This window comes from Rhineura floridana, chromosome 2 (assembly GCF_030035675.1).
Source record: "Rhineura floridana isolate rRhiFlo1 chromosome 2, rRhiFlo1.hap2, whole genome shotgun sequence".
Classification (NCBI taxonomy): domain Eukaryota; kingdom Metazoa; phylum Chordata; class Lepidosauria; order Squamata; family Rhineuridae; genus Rhineura; species Rhineura floridana.
Window position 1 is genome coordinate 1,159,384 of NC_084481.1, and position 16,945 is coordinate 1,176,328.

Consider the following 16,945-nt stretch of genomic DNA (forward strand, 5'->3'; position numbering starts at 1 on the left):
TGGATGATGCTCACAGTTAATAAGTTTGTATTTGTTCTGGCAGAAATAAGTTCTCTTTATTATCTAGAACTTATTTCTGAAGATGATGCTGGATCAGATGAACAAATCTTTTGCTTAAAGAAAAAAATAGAATTTATTATGTGATCATTACTGAAGACTCAGATGACATTTGGAAATAATTCTTCAAGGCTTTAATCACAGGAAGTCTAGCCTCTGGAAATGGGGAGCCACAAGCTAGAGACAGGATTGGCATTGATGCTCTGCTCACTGTTAATCTTTATAAAGCCAAACTTGTTTTCTTGTGCTATGAATCCAGTCTAGGCAGAGGTGTCTTGTAACAAGTAGGGGAAAGAGAGAGTAGCTGAGCGACTGTGCAGGACAAGTTAAACAAAAAGCTAACTCTTTGTTTTTATAATTTAGGGGGTCAATAAATAATGTATTTGGTATTCTCCAGTATTTCTATCTGGGACAGCTCACAATGTATTATTTTAAGTCAAAATTAAAATAAAAACATTGAAACATATTTTTAAAAGTGAATGTATCCAAGAACTCTGGGAATCTCTCTTGGAGAGAGAAACTTGTCACATCTTTTTGTCCCGATTGGCCAGGGACACAAATGGGGCCTGATAATAATGAGCCATTATCAGCTACATCTGAAAGGTGTTGAATACATAGCAGAGTCCAATAACAGATTTCAGCATCCTGGCAAAATAAAATTGAAGATCTCCCCTCTGGAGCGGATAGAGTGCGCATGTAAACATAAGGAAAATTAACTGTGCAACAGGAAGAAACAATATGGTTAAGATACTGGGTCTCAAACTGAGAAACAGCTCTGGTAAGGCAAACAGCGTTGCCAGCTTACCAGAGTCTAACACCAACCCCTTCAAAGTAGAACGCTGCCACCACTCCTTCTGTCTACCAGTTTGGGCCAGGAAACTCCCAAACCTTAAATTAAACAGCTTTCCCTGGGGTTCCAAAAAGAAAGAGCTAAAGATCAGATTCTCTGCTTCCTGGAGCTCCAAGCTCAGGTTACTCAGTAGCAGATAGCCAAATGCAGCCAAGATGCTGGATTTAGTACAAAGGCTTCACCTGAAAGAACACACACCAGTAAGCATGAGGTGGCTTCATTAAAAATATAATTAATTAAGAACAGAAGCATGAAAGAACCCAGAACACCCATAAAAGTTAGATATAAAATACCATTAATGATAAGAGCATTGTCAAGAATTATAAAACAAGATAAAACAAAAAAAAGGGCTACGTATTCCTAATTCTAGCACATGCCAACAAAACAGAGGCAGATTGACCCCACCAGGAAGAGAAGAACCCATCACCCAAGCTGTTGCAAGGGGTCAGGAGAGATGTGGGCACCAGAACAAAAAAGGGGCTAACTCTTGTAGAAAAAAACATAGCAGCTACTGTCAAGCCTAAGGGCCAATCAGGAACCTTTATGGATGGGATTTTCCATTGCCTTCTTTCACCATGGTGTACATGCTTTCTCACAGCAACTACCCCTCCCAATTAGCAGGCTCCAGCCTGGCTTTAAACACTGCTCTGCCTAGATAATGCAGGTGGCTTCATGTCTCTGCTGATGAGAACAGGCTTCTTCCAGCCGACAAGGTCTTACCCACAACTCCTAAAACAGCCATTTTCGTAAGCCAACAAAAACTGGATTTCTTGAAATATCCAATTTATGGTGTGCTAACCCAGGAACCTGATTCATGCAGGGCCCAGTCAAAACAAATTCTTGGATACTGATAGGAGAACAAGTCTGCTTTGTGTGAAATAATAACAAACATGGGTAGAATATATATGCAAACTGCAAACATTAAAAGCAATGCAAAGAGTCCTGACAAATTCCCGTCCAACTGATAGATCTGGATCTCCACAACTGGTATTGCACTGGTTCCCAGGATGCAATGGGGGTCACTCCAAAGGATCTGGTCCCTGGGCAGATGCATGTTTTCTGTCTCCCAGGGTGAGAACAAAGAGGTGTTTTGCCTGCCTGGATTTTAACAGCTACCTCTGCCTCTATCTAGAAACCATCAGAAGCTGGGCACTCCCTCCCTTCAGGAGACCTTAGCTTCCAAAAAGAAAAAAGTTCCTGAACTTACAGGAGAACAAAAAACAGTCTCCTCTTGGAATGAGGAAATGAGAAAGCCGAGCTAGGCAGCTGCACAGTTGTTTCCATTTTGCCTGCTTGCTTGGCACAGCTATGCTGAATGAATGCAAAAAGCAATTACGAGACGTGCTGAAGCCTACCAATATAATATTCAATATATCGATTGCTATATATCTGGAACACTGTATACATCCTCTGTGCAAGGTCACACTGGACTCTGGACAGTCTTCCGATTACCACATAAGGTTAGGTGGCTTTTTTGCCTTCCCCAACATATTTTCAGCTTTATGAAGTTTTGCTATGCCATCAACTTTCACTCTTCCTGAACCAGAGCTCTCTTTAATTTTTTTATTACATTTTGTATCCTGCTTTTCCTTCAAGAAGCTCTAAAGTTTCTTCCTGTCCCCATTTTACCCTCCCCCCCAACAACCCGATGAGGTCATTTAGACTGAGAAACTCTGACTAGTCCATGGTTAACCAGTGAGCTTCATGGCTGAGTGGGATTTGAACCTAGGTCCTAGTCCAGCACACTAACCACTACATCGCACTGGCTGTCTCTTACTATACTGTGCATCCAGTTTAACTGTTCTTCTTCCTTAATCAAGGTATATGGCTGGGGTTACAATGGCAATGGTCAACTAGGTCTGGGAAACAATGGCAACCTGTTAACCCCATGCCGAGTGGCTACACTCCAAGGTGTATGTGTAATGCAGGTAAGCACAAAAATATTGTTATACTTGTTGCTTAACAATCGCCTAGTTTATTGTGAGCTTCTCTTTATTCACAAGATATGTGCTTATAACCAAAGCCTGGCCTGCAGTCAATTGGTAGAGAGCAGGGGCTGGCAAATAGTAGCCTGTGGATGACTGTCATCTTAGTTGCAGCTGTTGCACCTTTGAGTTGGCTGTTTTTGCCAAATTTGGAAAAAAGGGAATAAGTACCCTATAGTTGCCTCTTCCAGATCTGTTATGATTAGGAAGTGGCAACAGTTGTCAATCGGTGTAGACTATGGGGAGAAGTTTAGTGTCTCTATGATGGAGTGCATGGGGTAAACCTAATTGCTAACCAGTGGTGATTTGAAACCTGATGTATCTTATAACGTTATACTCCATTACTCTCCTTTCAAAGAGCTCAAAATGCAACTTCTTAAGGGTAAGACCCTGGAGTTTTAACAAATGTACACAATGGCTTGCAAAGGAGGAATTGGGCCTTGCTAACCATGTATAAGAAGGCATGAGTTTTTTATTTCACTGATTGCTTCCAATCCTAGTTTTGTGTGCATGGAGAATACCAAGAGGCAGTATATGCTGAAATTCTCAGCACATTGCAGATGACAACATTGCTGGTATCAGGGCTGCTAGCTTTCCTGAGGCATTTCCCTTAGGACCTTTAGGAGAGACTGATAAAAAGAAAATGAGTTTGAAGGTCTGAGGAAGAGTGATATTGACAGTTGAATCGTCTTTGCTGTGCTATTTTACCCATAGAATAATTTAGCATGTGTATTATTATTATTATTATTAATTATTATTATTATTATTATTATTAATTCACATTTACTCTCTCTCTCTCAATTGTGGCCTTATCCCTTAATAAGTTAGGAAGGAGAGATTGACACTTGTTTCAGGAGTGCCAAGTGTGGCTGAAGCAGGTTGCTTGGTGCTGTACACAGGAGCAGGTGGACTCGTAGGCCTGGTTATAGCATAGTCATTGCTCCCAGTTTTTCTGGCATTGCACTGCTGTCTGCTCCTTGGCATAGAACATTAGCAGCATAATCATCCCAAGATGCAAGGGACCCTGTATACGTTTGTATCTTAGATACAAAGTAAGCACTCTGCTTTATGTGTTAAATAAACAGAATGTATATTTTTATGCATTCTGTATTGGAACTTGCATGTATTTATGTTTGAATGATAAATATCACGAAGGGTCAAATATAACAAAATTCAGTGATTGACACAACTTAAAAAGTAGTAGGTACGTAGATTTGGGATTAAATTTTGCTAGTGAGCTTTTAGAGATTAAAGTTGTCTGTTAAGGGTTATTTCTCAGTTGTACCAAGCCATCAACAATTAGTGAAGCTTTTATATGAAGACCGGGAAACCTATGGCCTTCCTAATGTTGTTGGATTCCCTCCCCCATTAGGCCCCAGCCAGGATGGTCAATAGTCAGGAAAGATGGGAGTTGTAGTCAACAGCATCTGGAGAGTGGTAGGATCCCCAACCCTGTTTTACACTATTTGTGTAGACTCTCTTGGCATCTGAAACTGACCCAGATCGTGCAGCTAATAGTGAGTGTCAAACAGCAGCTTCTTGTACTAGTTCTTCACTGCCATCCTGAAGTGATATGAATATTAATTCTTATTTTTTTTGAAATTTACTTGCAGGTTGCCTGTGGCTTTGCACACACACTAGCACTAACCGATGAGGGCTTGCTCTATGCTTGGGGAGCTAACACTTACGGGCAGCTGGGAACTGGCAATAAAAGTAACCAGCTAAGCCCAATGCAGATCATGATGGAAAAGGAGAGGTAAACGTTGCTGCAACGAATCCTTGGAGCCGGGTGGCCAGGATGTCTTGTGTCCCTATTCATGGCCCTGGAGAAGCACTTCTCTGCTTCTCTGGTGAAAGATGACATTGTGTAAAGGGTAACTTCTCACAAGAGGCTCTGGGGGCAGGGCTTTGCTGTCATCTTTTCTAATTCTCATCCTTCCTTCAACTCATAGTAAGGGTGGAAACTTTTCCACTACTATATTAATTCAGCAGACAAATTTCCACTTTTAGAAATACATTATTGCATAAAATCCAATACCATAATGAACACAACATGAGTCAGGTAAAAAATCAAAGATGGAATTAAGTTTTTTCAGGCAATTATCCCTAGGAATCACGTACTGTATATTTATGCTCACTACTCTTCAGGTTTGCTAACATTTTATATTGACAGTATTCAGTTATGCCATTTTGTTTTAAAGATCTAAACCATGTGAAAAGTGTATATTACTGACTTGTTATATAAAATATTCAGATATGTTCTAAAAAAAATCCAAGTAAAACTTTTTGTTTGGATATGTTTGGATATGAAATTTTAACCACAGTAAGTGGATCTTTATTGAATTTCCCTCCTCTCCCAATCAAATATTTTGGCTTAACTACTTTTGGCTACTAGAAAAATGTATACAATATATAAAACTGTCATGGCATATTTTTATAATTTTGTTAAGTCAGACATCAGATCTCTATTGGATTAAGGGCTGTAGAAAATTTTCAGAATTAACTATGCAGTGTGGGCCTGTTTTAGAGAATGTGCATTGCCTGACTAAGGAAAGATAAACAGATCCTCACAGCTCCTGACGAAGGACCAGTTCTGAAATGCGTTGAGCTTTTAATAAACTTCTTCCAGCACCAGAGCTTGCCTCTCTATCCTGCCCCACAAAAGAAGCCACCTCATAAAAGGAAAACTTCCAGAGAAGGATCAAATACCTTTTCTTCCTCTGACTAGTTGGGCAGTCTCAACACCCAAGTGGGCTGGAAGTCACTGTACAGCAGATTCCTGAGCAGTGAGTGCAGGCTGAACCTAAACCACAGTCGGCTTGTGAAACAGCCGATGAGTTCCCCTCCTCCTGACAAAGATAAGCAACAGTGCCATACCTCTTAGCTGGTGTGAATTTCCCCGTCTCCCACACCCCCGTTCTGATTATTGAGGGCAGTTCCCTCCATCTTTGTGGATAAGGAAAGTGGTGGTTGGGAACTTCTGCTCCAAGGACTTCACAGCTTGGGGAAAAGCAACACCAGAAAGTGGTGCATGTCCTCCTAATTCTCACATCATTCCTCTTATTCAGCCCCAGCAAGGAGCAATAGGGATCACGACGAGGAAAAGTATCCAGCTGCTCCTCTGATTTTTCCATTCACTGTAGACCCCAGTGGTTCCTGCTCTGTGGAGCCCCATTCTTCACACTTCTGTCACAATAGAATTAATGCAGCCACAGGGTACAGGACCCAACGAATAGAGGCACCCTATCCTGTTCCCAGTCCATCTGAGGGTAGTATGGCCTCAGACATCTCTTATAAGGCCATAATTTCTTTAGCACTCTTGGTGATGGAAGGACAGCTCTCGAGGAGGTGCCACAGCAAAAGCCCTTCATACTTTTTTAAATCTCTCTTCCCACAAGACTTCCAGACATTCTTGCCCAAAGTCATCAGGATTCTGGAGCTTACAGAGGAGGCTCAAGTGTCCCAGGTAAGGACTGAGAAGGCTAAATCTAGGGACTTCCTGATTTTCCAGAGGGAAACAACAGAGAAGGTAATCTTCCTAGGCTTCTTTTAATGCCTAAATGAAAGAAGAACTAATCATCCTTTAGAGTGACCAAGGAGTTGTACTCTCACCCAAAGAGCACTTGTAAAGACCATCCAAACACTTTTAGCAGATGTGCCCATGATTGCCTGAGTCACAGGAGCAGCAGACATCAAAGATAGGAAGAGGTCACTCAAGGATGCCGTAGATTAAATGTGCTTTACCTAAAACGCATGAAGCGCTGGTCCTGGCAGTTGAGCTACTGCCTTTATTTTGCCAGAGTGTCCATGCTGTGATCATGCAAGCTCTTGAATTTCTTACAGTTCTGGGCCATGCCCACAGCCTCTGTCGTTATAACCAGAATAAACCTCTGGCTCAAGAATTAGATTTGGATGCTGCATACAAAGTTCTTCTTTCAAGGTAACAGGTGAGTCCTTTAAAATACCTTCTTGGAAGCTAAAGATAAAAAGGCTATGCCATAACAAAAAAGAGGAATGCAAGACCATCAGAACTTCCCTATTCCTCTCATTCTCTGAGAAGCCTGTTTTGCAACAAATTATTGAAGTCCAGGATGGTCTAGACAGAGGACCCAAATGTGACAATGTCACACAAGCTCCCAATGCCAGTTAAAGTTTCAGGGCTTGCACAGGAGTTCACAGTCCACAACATACCTAACACAACAGATTGGCTGTTGTGAGGATAGGGTTGCAGATGTTCTCCAATGCCGGATGAAGTAATTCATGCAGGAGTCCATAAAGTTTGGCTGGCCATGATAGCCAATCAAAAAGTTGAGATTGCTGGGACACTGCCCTTCTCTGGCCTTGTGTCATCATGCTCACCACTGGGTGATGGAACACTCAATGTAGCTAGTGGAACTGAGATCCCTACCTTCAAAGATCCAGAAGTGAGAAGTAATCCAGAAAGGCTACTCACTCAAATTCTCCAGGTTCTTTCAATTGCCAAAGCCAGACAGATATCTGATAGAGAGCAGGATGACAGAAGATGTGCTATCGCATGTAATGTACTCTGATGTTTCTCCATGTTCTTCACAGTACCAAAAAAAGGTCTAGAGGGCCATCCTAGACTTCAAGTTCCTGAATAAACAAACATCTAAAATACAGATGATTCATGATAGAGGCTGCGTGCTCAAGAGCCAAAACCCTCAAACAGGAGAATTTTCTGACTTCTATAGATCTCATGGAAACCTGCCTAACTTGTCTATTCTAGCAGCTCATTACCTGTTTTCCACTTTACCTATTGGAACAAGCGCTACCACTGTATAGCAATAGCACTGAGGGTATTTGTTAAGCTTATATGCATCACTGACTATCTCAGGTGGCCAGGGAATTATGTTCTCCTTGGTCAGTGTGAAGATCAGGGATGTCCAGACATCACAGTTTCCTAATCAGTCATCCCATCCTTTCACATCTGGGAGTGACCATCAATGCCTGTGCAGTTAAGCGATTTCACCCCCAAGAAAGGCAAATATTGAAAGTGGCAACTCCTCAAATTCTGAACTGGATCAGTTCCATTTTTATGGGACCCAGTCCTCCACCAGAGATCTACGATTGTCTGAACAGAGTTTGTGCTCTGTGAACATTTCTGTTACAGACTACTGTAGGGGCTTCCCAGAGTGCAAGACACAGAATAACGGGCTCTAGTTGTAGGAAGCCAGATTTCAACTGAACGTCAGGAGAAACTTCCTAACTATTTGAGCGATATGACAATAGAACCAATTACCTAGGGAGTTGGTGGGCTCTCCAACACTGGAGGCATTCAAGTGGCAACTGGACAGGCACCTGTTGTGTATGCTTTAACTTGGATTCCTGCATTGAGCATGGGTTGGGCTCGATGGCCTTGCAGGCCCCTTCCAACTCTACTATTCTATGATTCTCTTTCCATACGCATCTGCAAGCAACATCTCCTGGTTCTGGTACTGCCAGCATTGAAAAGGATCTCCACTGGTGGATCCTAGACCAAAGTCTAATGGCAGCCTTCCTGGTTCAGAACCCAACCAAGATCACTATGGATGTGACTTTCCTGATCTGCAAGTCCTACTGTCAAGTGCAGCCCAGGGCCTTTTGACACATAAGAGCCATGTCATAAGCTGAAATTTAAAGCCATTATTGAAGGCCTGCATGAAGATCAAAGTATGACAATACCATGAGTGTACTTTCTTTTTGGAAGGACATCCTCCTTCACTGGTTTTGATCCATGTCTGCTAATTCTGTATAGGAAGAGGGGAACATTCCTCTTCTAGATTGTAGCTCTTCTCTGGGTCTGAAGGGGGCCCTTCGTCTTACCTTCCAGTTGGTGTGTGTGCTCCATTGTTTCATCTTTTTTGTAGTTCATTGGTTTACAGCTTTATATCTTCCTTGCTGTTTTCCCCCAGCTACATCTTGTTTCATACTGGCAGAGTACTGGCATACTTGTTTCATACTCACCAGCAAGGAAGGGAAGCCCTACTTTCAGGGTCTATTGAGAGGAGTTGCCCTCTGCAGCAAGGACAGCTAAGGTAGTGCCCTCTAGAAGTTGTAGACTACAGCTCCCATCATCCCTCACCATTGCCTGTGCTGGCTGAGACTGATGGGAGGTGTAGTCATATAATATCTGCATGTCACCACGTTGGCTACTTCTGCTCAATGGGGTGTTGTCCTGTCTCTTAAGACGAGGAGCACTCATGGTAAATCTAATAGTTATTTCAGTGGAAAGTCTCTGTGTGTGTACTTTTCTTCCCACCAGCTAGAAGACTGTACAGTAGGGCCCCGCTTATACGGCGGGTTAGGGACCAGGCCCCCGCCATAAAGCGGAACCCCATTGACTATAATGGGGCCGTTGCGCAAAAATGATGCGAAAACGTTGCAAAAGATGAAAAATTGGCTTTAAAATGGAAAAGGAAAGCCGCCCCATTAGTGGAACGCCAGGAAGCGAGGCCCTACTGTAGTTTGTTTATTCATTTATTAATGATGCATTTATATTTTACCTTTCCTACAAGGAGCTCAATGTGGCATACATGGTTCTTCCCCTTGTTTAATCCCCACAGCAACCTTGTGAGGTAGGTTAGGCTGAGAGACAGTGACTAGCCCAAGGTCACCAAGTAAGCTTAATGGCTGAGTGGGATTCGAACACTAGTTTCCCATATTTGGCACATACGTAATCCATTATATTCTGATTTGAAAGCTTAAACAGGACATTTATATCTTAACACTGGTAAGTCAGGACATGGAATTTTATTTCATAATAGAGGCCAACACAGAGCTGGCCAAGGAACATGTGGTTGGAGTGTGAGTCACACAGTGGGAACTTCATTCCTCATTCTTCACACAACCCACAGGATTCCAAATGGTAAGTATATAGCAAATTAATCAGACAGTTTAACCTTACAAAGGTAGTTTGCAAGAGCATCTCATAGCTTGAATTTAGTAAGGATACTTAGTAGATGTAGAAAATCTCTCCACAGGGCAGGCATGCCTGGTATCAAGTTTACTATTATTTTGGCACTAGGGGATGGGATCAGAGGCAGAGCAGGAAGTATTTCTACCCTCAGCATCTTCCTTGGGTGAATGTGGATAGGTTTGCAGCCTGAGTCTCTTGGAGGAGGAGGCCATTTCCAGATCATCAGCATGATTGCTTCAGATATTACTGATGGGGGGCTGGCGGCAGGCAGGAAGACGGAGACGGTGCTCGAGGGCTCTCTGAGCAAATACACCAACCTCATCCAAGGCTGGCAAAGCAGGAAGAAGCGTTGTCTCCGACTCCTGTGTTTCCTGGCCTGGAAGAATCGTTACAACCAGAACAAGGGGCAATAGGATTGCCTATGAAGCAACAACTGAATTCATCTGCTTGGAGGGCCTAGAACTAGGACAACAGCGAGTACCGCGTGTGCCGCGAGCACAGCAACATCGCCGTACACAAGAGCTGCGACAATGGACATGCATATACAAGTATTTAAAGTAACACTTGCTCAATAATTTGCTTTTAATAATGTTATTTGTTATTTAATTCTGAGAATTGTATTATTTTATTGATGTATTCTGTTCTACTGATGTATTGCTATATTCGTGTTTTTTGTAAGCCGCCTTGAGGGCCTTTTGGCCATAAGGCGGGGTATAAATTTAATAAATAATAATAATAATAAAGGAGGTGGCTTAAAACAAACATTGTCTTTATTGGCAAATGAACTAAAATAAAATGATGTTGCAAAAAAGAAAAAACCCTCTTTTGCCCTGTAGAGAAATGAAGCTGTTGTGTTAGTTTCTCCAATAGCACATTTCATAATTACTGATACCACTGGTCCACAGAAAGCTCAGTAGTGGTCTTCTGCTGCCTGGCTATCTCTGGTCATGCTGCTACAAGTACAAATGTGATAAATTCTTATGAAGAAAATTATTCTTGGTCTATCAAAAATTGAGAGAAGGGCCAAGCTGGGGTCTATTTTGTCCATGTGTCTCAAAATTTAGTGAATGTCCTCTCCAAAAGCTCTCTGTGACCCAGCAACTCCACCAGACGTGGGGGGAAAATAACCCTTCACTTTACATCCCATCCAGCCATCTTGAGTTTACTGTGTTACTAATGTGGCTCAAAATAAGAAAGGTAAGGTGCCATTGACGAGCAATCTTAATGGAATTTTATGAGATGATACTAATTGAAATGTTGTGTTCTTCTTTTTGGCCATACCAAAAGCTATGTTTCTGTGCCAATGTTGTCATCTCTCACTGCTCTCATAGTACCAGCAGACTCCTTAGGTAAAATGTTGTAGATAGTGGAGGCCAAGGGCTTAGATTTGGAGCTCGTCTGCAAAACCAAATTCTCAAATCACCGCCCAGAGAGCTATTGCTAGTCGGGCGGTATATAAATTTAATAAATAAATAAATAAAATTTAGTCAGTGTTCTAGTTGCCTGATTCTTAACAATCCCTTATTCTGTAAAGGCCATCGGATTAAATTTAAGAACAGAGGCTGTTGTAATAACAATAAAAGTTGGAATGTAGACAATGCCAACGTTTAGGCCATTTCCCCCATACTTGTAAATTAATTCTCAGGAAGGGACTATCAATTTTATCCAAAGTTGCAAGGGTTCCTGGGGGGAGCAGGGAAGGCAGACCACAAACTAACTGAAGAGCCAGAGAAGTTGTTTATATATGCTGTTGGACTTCAAGGTTCATATTAAGCCATACCTTTTCTGAGTTTTGCATAGCTGACTTGTGCCAGTACTCCACTATCTTAAACATTACTTCAGGGATAGCAATATTGGATGAGTTAAATTTAATTTTATATCTTCAATCCTTGGCATTCAGAGAGAGATGCAGCCCACTTCAGTTCCTCTTCCCACTAGGTGAATCAAACAATGAAGCCTAACCACAGCATCAGAGTATCGTCATAGCCTGGATATTAGTCAAACTTTTTGCCCATTATTTTTAATTGTCACTAGGAAGTCCCATTCCATTGTGTCAAAAGCCTTACATGGCTAAAGACAGTGTGGGACGCAGCTGTCTAGGGATATGTTTCAAATGGATGGCATTTAGCAGCTGCCTAATCAACTTCGGGTGTTTTGGCTAAATCCAGTTTGGTGGAATTGTTTGTAAACTGATGTTAACACATTCAGTTATATGGCATGATGGAAATAAAAGTCTTCACATCCTGACTGGTGAATGCTATGGCGTGCTACTTCACCCTGTCTACAGTCCTTTCCAGTTTGGGAACTAATGCTAATGTGGAAGAGTGCCAGATGTCTGGGATCGGACCATTATCCCAGATATAATTAAAAAGCACTGCAAGATGAGGTAATGAAGCATTGAATTTCTTGTAAAAATAATCTCTGAAGACATCCAGACCCAAGGATATGGAAGGAAACCAGAAAAAAGATTTTCCTCAAAAAGATCTGAACCTTGCACAATTGTATCAACCAATAAATCAGGATGTAAAGATACTTACCGCCTCCTTGGTCTCCTGTCTGAACCAGATCATAGGACAATATATTAAGCCTAATCAAAGTGGGTTCATACTTCAGAGGTGCGCATAGCTAACAATATGAGGCGAACATTTAAAATTATTATGTGTTTGCAGTACACATCATTTTCCTCCTTATTTCAATCGTTGATGCTGAAAAAGCCCTTGACTCTGTGGATGGAACATTTTTTAAAGAGCATGGGATTTGGTGCAGGCTTCTTCTTGGTTGTTGGAGCTTTCCATGAGAATCGCTCATCACAAGTTAATGAGAACAATTTCATCAGATGGACTCCAGTTTAGTAGAGTGATGTGGGAATGTTGTCCCCTTACATCTATGTGTTATTCACCGGTGACATGCTAATTCAAGGACTGAGGTGGGCTCCAAAGTATACACAATTTACTTGAGGATGAGGGATGACATTCCTCACAGGGATGATGAGGCCTCCTGCTGGAAGGGTCCACTTAAGCCTTTTGCCTCCTCTCCAGGGGGATGAGTCATTCCCCTCACCAAACTGACCCTGACCTGTCCTTGGTGACAGTTGGACCCCCTTGTTTTCTCTTGGGTATTTACCTTTTCTCAGTCTTGTGACTTTGCTATTGTGTATTTTGTGAGCTGGTGTTTACTGAACTTCCTCCTTTGAGGTTACTACATTTTTGTTGTATTGGGTGCATTTTTTTCTATGTCAACATATTTCTCCTTCATTTCCCCTGTGGGTGGTTTTGTGTGTGTGTTGTGTCTTTTCTCATTCCCTTCGCATTGTTTTCCCCTTGTGGTCTGGGGTGGTGGTGGTCAGGTCTTTGCAAGAGGCATTTTGCCTTCATCAGAATCCCCTGTCTCCTGTGAGAGGCAGCCTGGGAAAGCTGACTTTATTAATTGCCCACTAATGGTTGCATATGACAGTTACTCGAAGATGATGCACATCACCTCTTGGATTGGGAATGATGCAATACATGTGTTAATTTTATTGAAGCTTGGATATTTCTTGTGCAGTTGATCATGTATATTGTGATAAATGGCCTAAGGTGGATGTATTTTAGGAGATTAGGATGTGCATTCCAAAGGAAATATGTTTATGAATTCCCTTTGTCAGCATTAAAGTTACTGGTTATGGAGTATTGCGATACTGAATTTGCTGATATCTTTCCTAGTCTCGTAATCTTCATGAATTTGTCATAAGGCATTATGTATGTAATTCTTTGTATACTCTAAATGTCTGGTGTCAGCAGGTGACTAACTTTATGGTTTCCTTTCTTTCTTGCAGAGTAGTAGAGATTGCAGCTTGCCACTCTGCTCACACTTCTGCTGCCAAGACACAGAGTGGCCTGGTGTACATGTGGGGCCAGTGCCGGGGGCAGTCGGTGGTTCTCCCACATGTGACTCACTTTTCTTGCACTGATGATGTGTTTGCTTGCTTTTCTACTCCTCCTGTGATGTGGCGTCTCCTCTCAGTAGGTAAGACCTTGCACTACTTACTATAAAACGCTAAAAGCAAGTCAGCTCCCATTGCTGCCTCCTCTCCTCCCCATTTATATATTTTCCATTATACCAGCTTATGTCCATGAAATCCATTTTAAAAAACAACCTGCTATACATTAGAAAAAACGTATTAAGAAAGCCACTAGATTTGACATGTTAACCTCCACACCCTGCCATCTGCAGGTTAGGGTGGTCTATCTTAAAAGGGTGTGGTAAAAATGGCAAAATATGAGATGCTTTGTGCATCAAGAATGTACTATATAGTATTTTATTTATTAGATTTACATCCTGGCTCTATTCCCAAGCAGCTCAAGGTGGAAAACATGGTTTCCTTCCCAATGACCTGTCCTCACAAGAACCCTGTGAGGTAGGTTAGGCTGGGAAATTATGACTGCCCCAATAATGCCCAGTGAACTTCATGGCCGAGTGGGGATTTGAGCTTTGGTCTCGCTAGTCGTCATCCAACACGCTAATGCGATGCTACAGTCGCTCCTATGCTGTTCCTGCTGCTCCGGGTTTTTTTTACTGAGCTTGGAGATGGCGGTTTATAAACTGTCCAGGCTTGTTAGTCAATAATTACGTCTGGTACTCAGTGAAAAAAATCTAAAAATGCCTCTCATCACATACAGAAAAAGTGTAGCCGGCTTCTCGTTGCATTGTAGAATTTTAGAGAGGGGCTTGTAGGACCAAAGGCGTTCCTGTCTCTCCAACCTCTGTTTCTGGATATCCCTTTTTAAAATTTCAGCACTGTTCCCAGTCCACCTACCTCAGGGGTGTGTGTGCCATATATAAAGAACAGAGACTCCTTCCCTGCCAAAATCTAGTCCTGTTTCCCCAACCACCAGTTCTTCACGAACTACCAGTTCTTCACAAAATACTTTCCCCAACAGCCACAGACAACTCCCTTGCTAGAGGCAGGTTCTTTGTTCCTTGCACCCGCACTGGCACAGCAGCATTGTTTCTACAGTCCAGCCAAAATATGTGTTCAGCATCAGAGCTAAAAAGGCTAGTGAATATAAAAATGGAAATGGACTGCCTTCAAGTCAATCGCGACATGGCAACCCTATGAATTAGGATGTTCATGGTAAGTGGTATTCAGAGGGGGTTTCCCATTGCCTCCCTCTGAAGCTAGTCCTCCCCAGCTGGCTAGGGCCTGCTCAGCTTGCCACAGCTGTCCGCAACTGCCAGCAGGGGGGCAACTGGGCTCCTTGGGACTGTGCAGCTTGCCCACGGCTGCACAGGTGGCAGGGCACATAAGCCCTGAGCCACTCACTGTGGGGTGATCTTTAGCTGGCCCTTTACACCCAGGAGACACTGGCAGGGATTTGAACTCACAGACTCTGGACTTCCAGCCAGGCTCTCCTCCCCACTGTGCTATACCAGCTGTACAGTGAATATAAATATTCCCAAAAAAGTACACTCCATGATTTTCTGCCAACCTCCCCACCATAGTTTTTCACAAATGAAATCCTCTAGTCTCTTTGGGTTAATCAGCCTGTGTGTTGTCTACCGAAGGCTTCTAATAGCAAGACTTTCACATAATCCCCAGCGTTCAGGTTCACTTTAGATCACGTAAGTGAGAGCTGCCCATAGAAATTAATGGAGAAAGCAATCATTTAGCGTAGCTCGGATTGGACTGCAGTGTTCCTTTCTAAGCAAAAGGAAGGAACAAAGATTAGAGTTCCCACAGTTTCTAATGGGTTATTTAGTGTGGCAAATGTTATTTTTGGGTTTTTAAACTCTTAAAAGTATAAGAGCAAGGCTTCTGCATGCAGTGTCAGCTGATAGAGGACCTGAAGGGGACTCTTCCTGCTACATGAGGGGTTTGGGCTAGAAATCGAAACCAGCCTGCAATAGTACCATCTCTGCTCTGCAGTATACGTATTGCAAGACAATGGTAAGCCGCTCTCAGCCACAGCCCACACTTCCTTCCCCCCACCTGCAGTACTGGTATTTGCAGGGCAATTTTTAAAATATTTAAAACTAAGACTTAGATCTTTATGTGGAAAATACAACTTAAAGAGTAGTCACTCATCTCTTTTTTCTGGATGGGCCTCCTGCTGCTCAACTGCAGCTGTGCTCACATCCCACGTTTCTCTCTGTTTTCAATGGGCAGCTTTCACTTTTTCTCTTGGGGGAAAAATGGCATCAAAGGGACCAAACGGTTCAGTCTCCAGACAGTTGGATTGTCACTGTTTGACATTTCCAAGTGCCGAGGGAGTTGATGCAAAATGCCTGCATTTCCTTTCTGAAGTAGGGTGTGAGAGTGGTCAACTACAATGCAGTTTAGCGCAGAGGACACTTGCTGGGAGAAGAGTGAGAGTTGGATCAGGGCTGGGTGAAGGGGATGGAGTAAGGTTCTGCTAAAAGATTGGCCAGGGTTTGCCCCATTCTTTCCATCCCGCATTTGGACCGTTAGCTATTCCAGATACCCTGTTTTAAATTTTAAAGATAAAATTTCACAGATAAAGCAAGATAAAATATTTAGTGATGCACCCACTGCCTAGAGCAGGGACTTCTGATTTGTTTGAAAGCCATTATTTGGTCTTCTATGTGGTAGAAGTGATAGCCACCCATAGGGGGGGAAAAGGGAGACAGCAAGTATTTTAGTGTAGCTTTATTTGGACAGTACCCACTGTTATATCCACATTGCTGGAAGGGAAAGCTGAGAGAGTAGCGTGTGACAATTCTGCAGCGTGGTCTGGCATGATCCATTCTCCTGGAGCTTGGGTTTTTTTGGAGGGAGGATGCATTTGGGGGAGGAAATGTGAAGTTAATTGCAGCAGCAGTATTCATGGGCGAATAGGGTGACTATTGTGGGTAACTTTTAGCAGTTTTAAGCACATATAGCCCAAAGGGAAAATGAATGCCCCCCCCGCCATGCTGCTGCAATCAATGGCACTCCTCTTGCCTCTGTGTTAACTGAGCCTGTGACTGCGGGGACCAGAAAACCCCAAAGTGGCACCTGAGAAAAAAATCCAAAATGCAGTCTAGAGTGGTTGAAAAGGAACTGGTCCAGTGACTTGACTGCTAGAGCAACATACAACAGGAGCCATGGGTGCCTGAGAATCAGCACTCTGATGGCCCACCTACATCCATCTTGGCAGC

General features: G+C 42.7%; 1 protein-coding gene across 5 annotated transcripts in view; it reads left to right on the forward strand.

The window, feature by feature from the left end:
• Positions 1 to 16,945, forward strand: part of RCBTB1 (RCC1 and BTB domain containing protein 1) — a 61,459-nt gene that overhangs the window by 36,320 nt on the left and 8,194 nt on the right. For 4 of the 5 annotated variants that reach the window (XM_061607556.1, XM_061607555.1, XM_061607554.1 and 1 more), the window contains exons 6-8: positions 2,728 to 2,835; positions 4,506 to 4,648; positions 13,623 to 13,813. In XM_061607556.1, the coding sequence (XP_061463540.1) occupies positions 2,728 to 2,835; positions 4,506 to 4,648; positions 13,623 to 13,813 (442 nt within the window). Of the gene's footprint in view, positions 1 to 2,727; positions 2,836 to 4,505; positions 4,649 to 5,287; positions 6,840 to 13,622; positions 13,814 to 16,945 lie in introns of those variants that run through there. The other variant, XM_061607557.1, reaches the window with a different exon arrangement.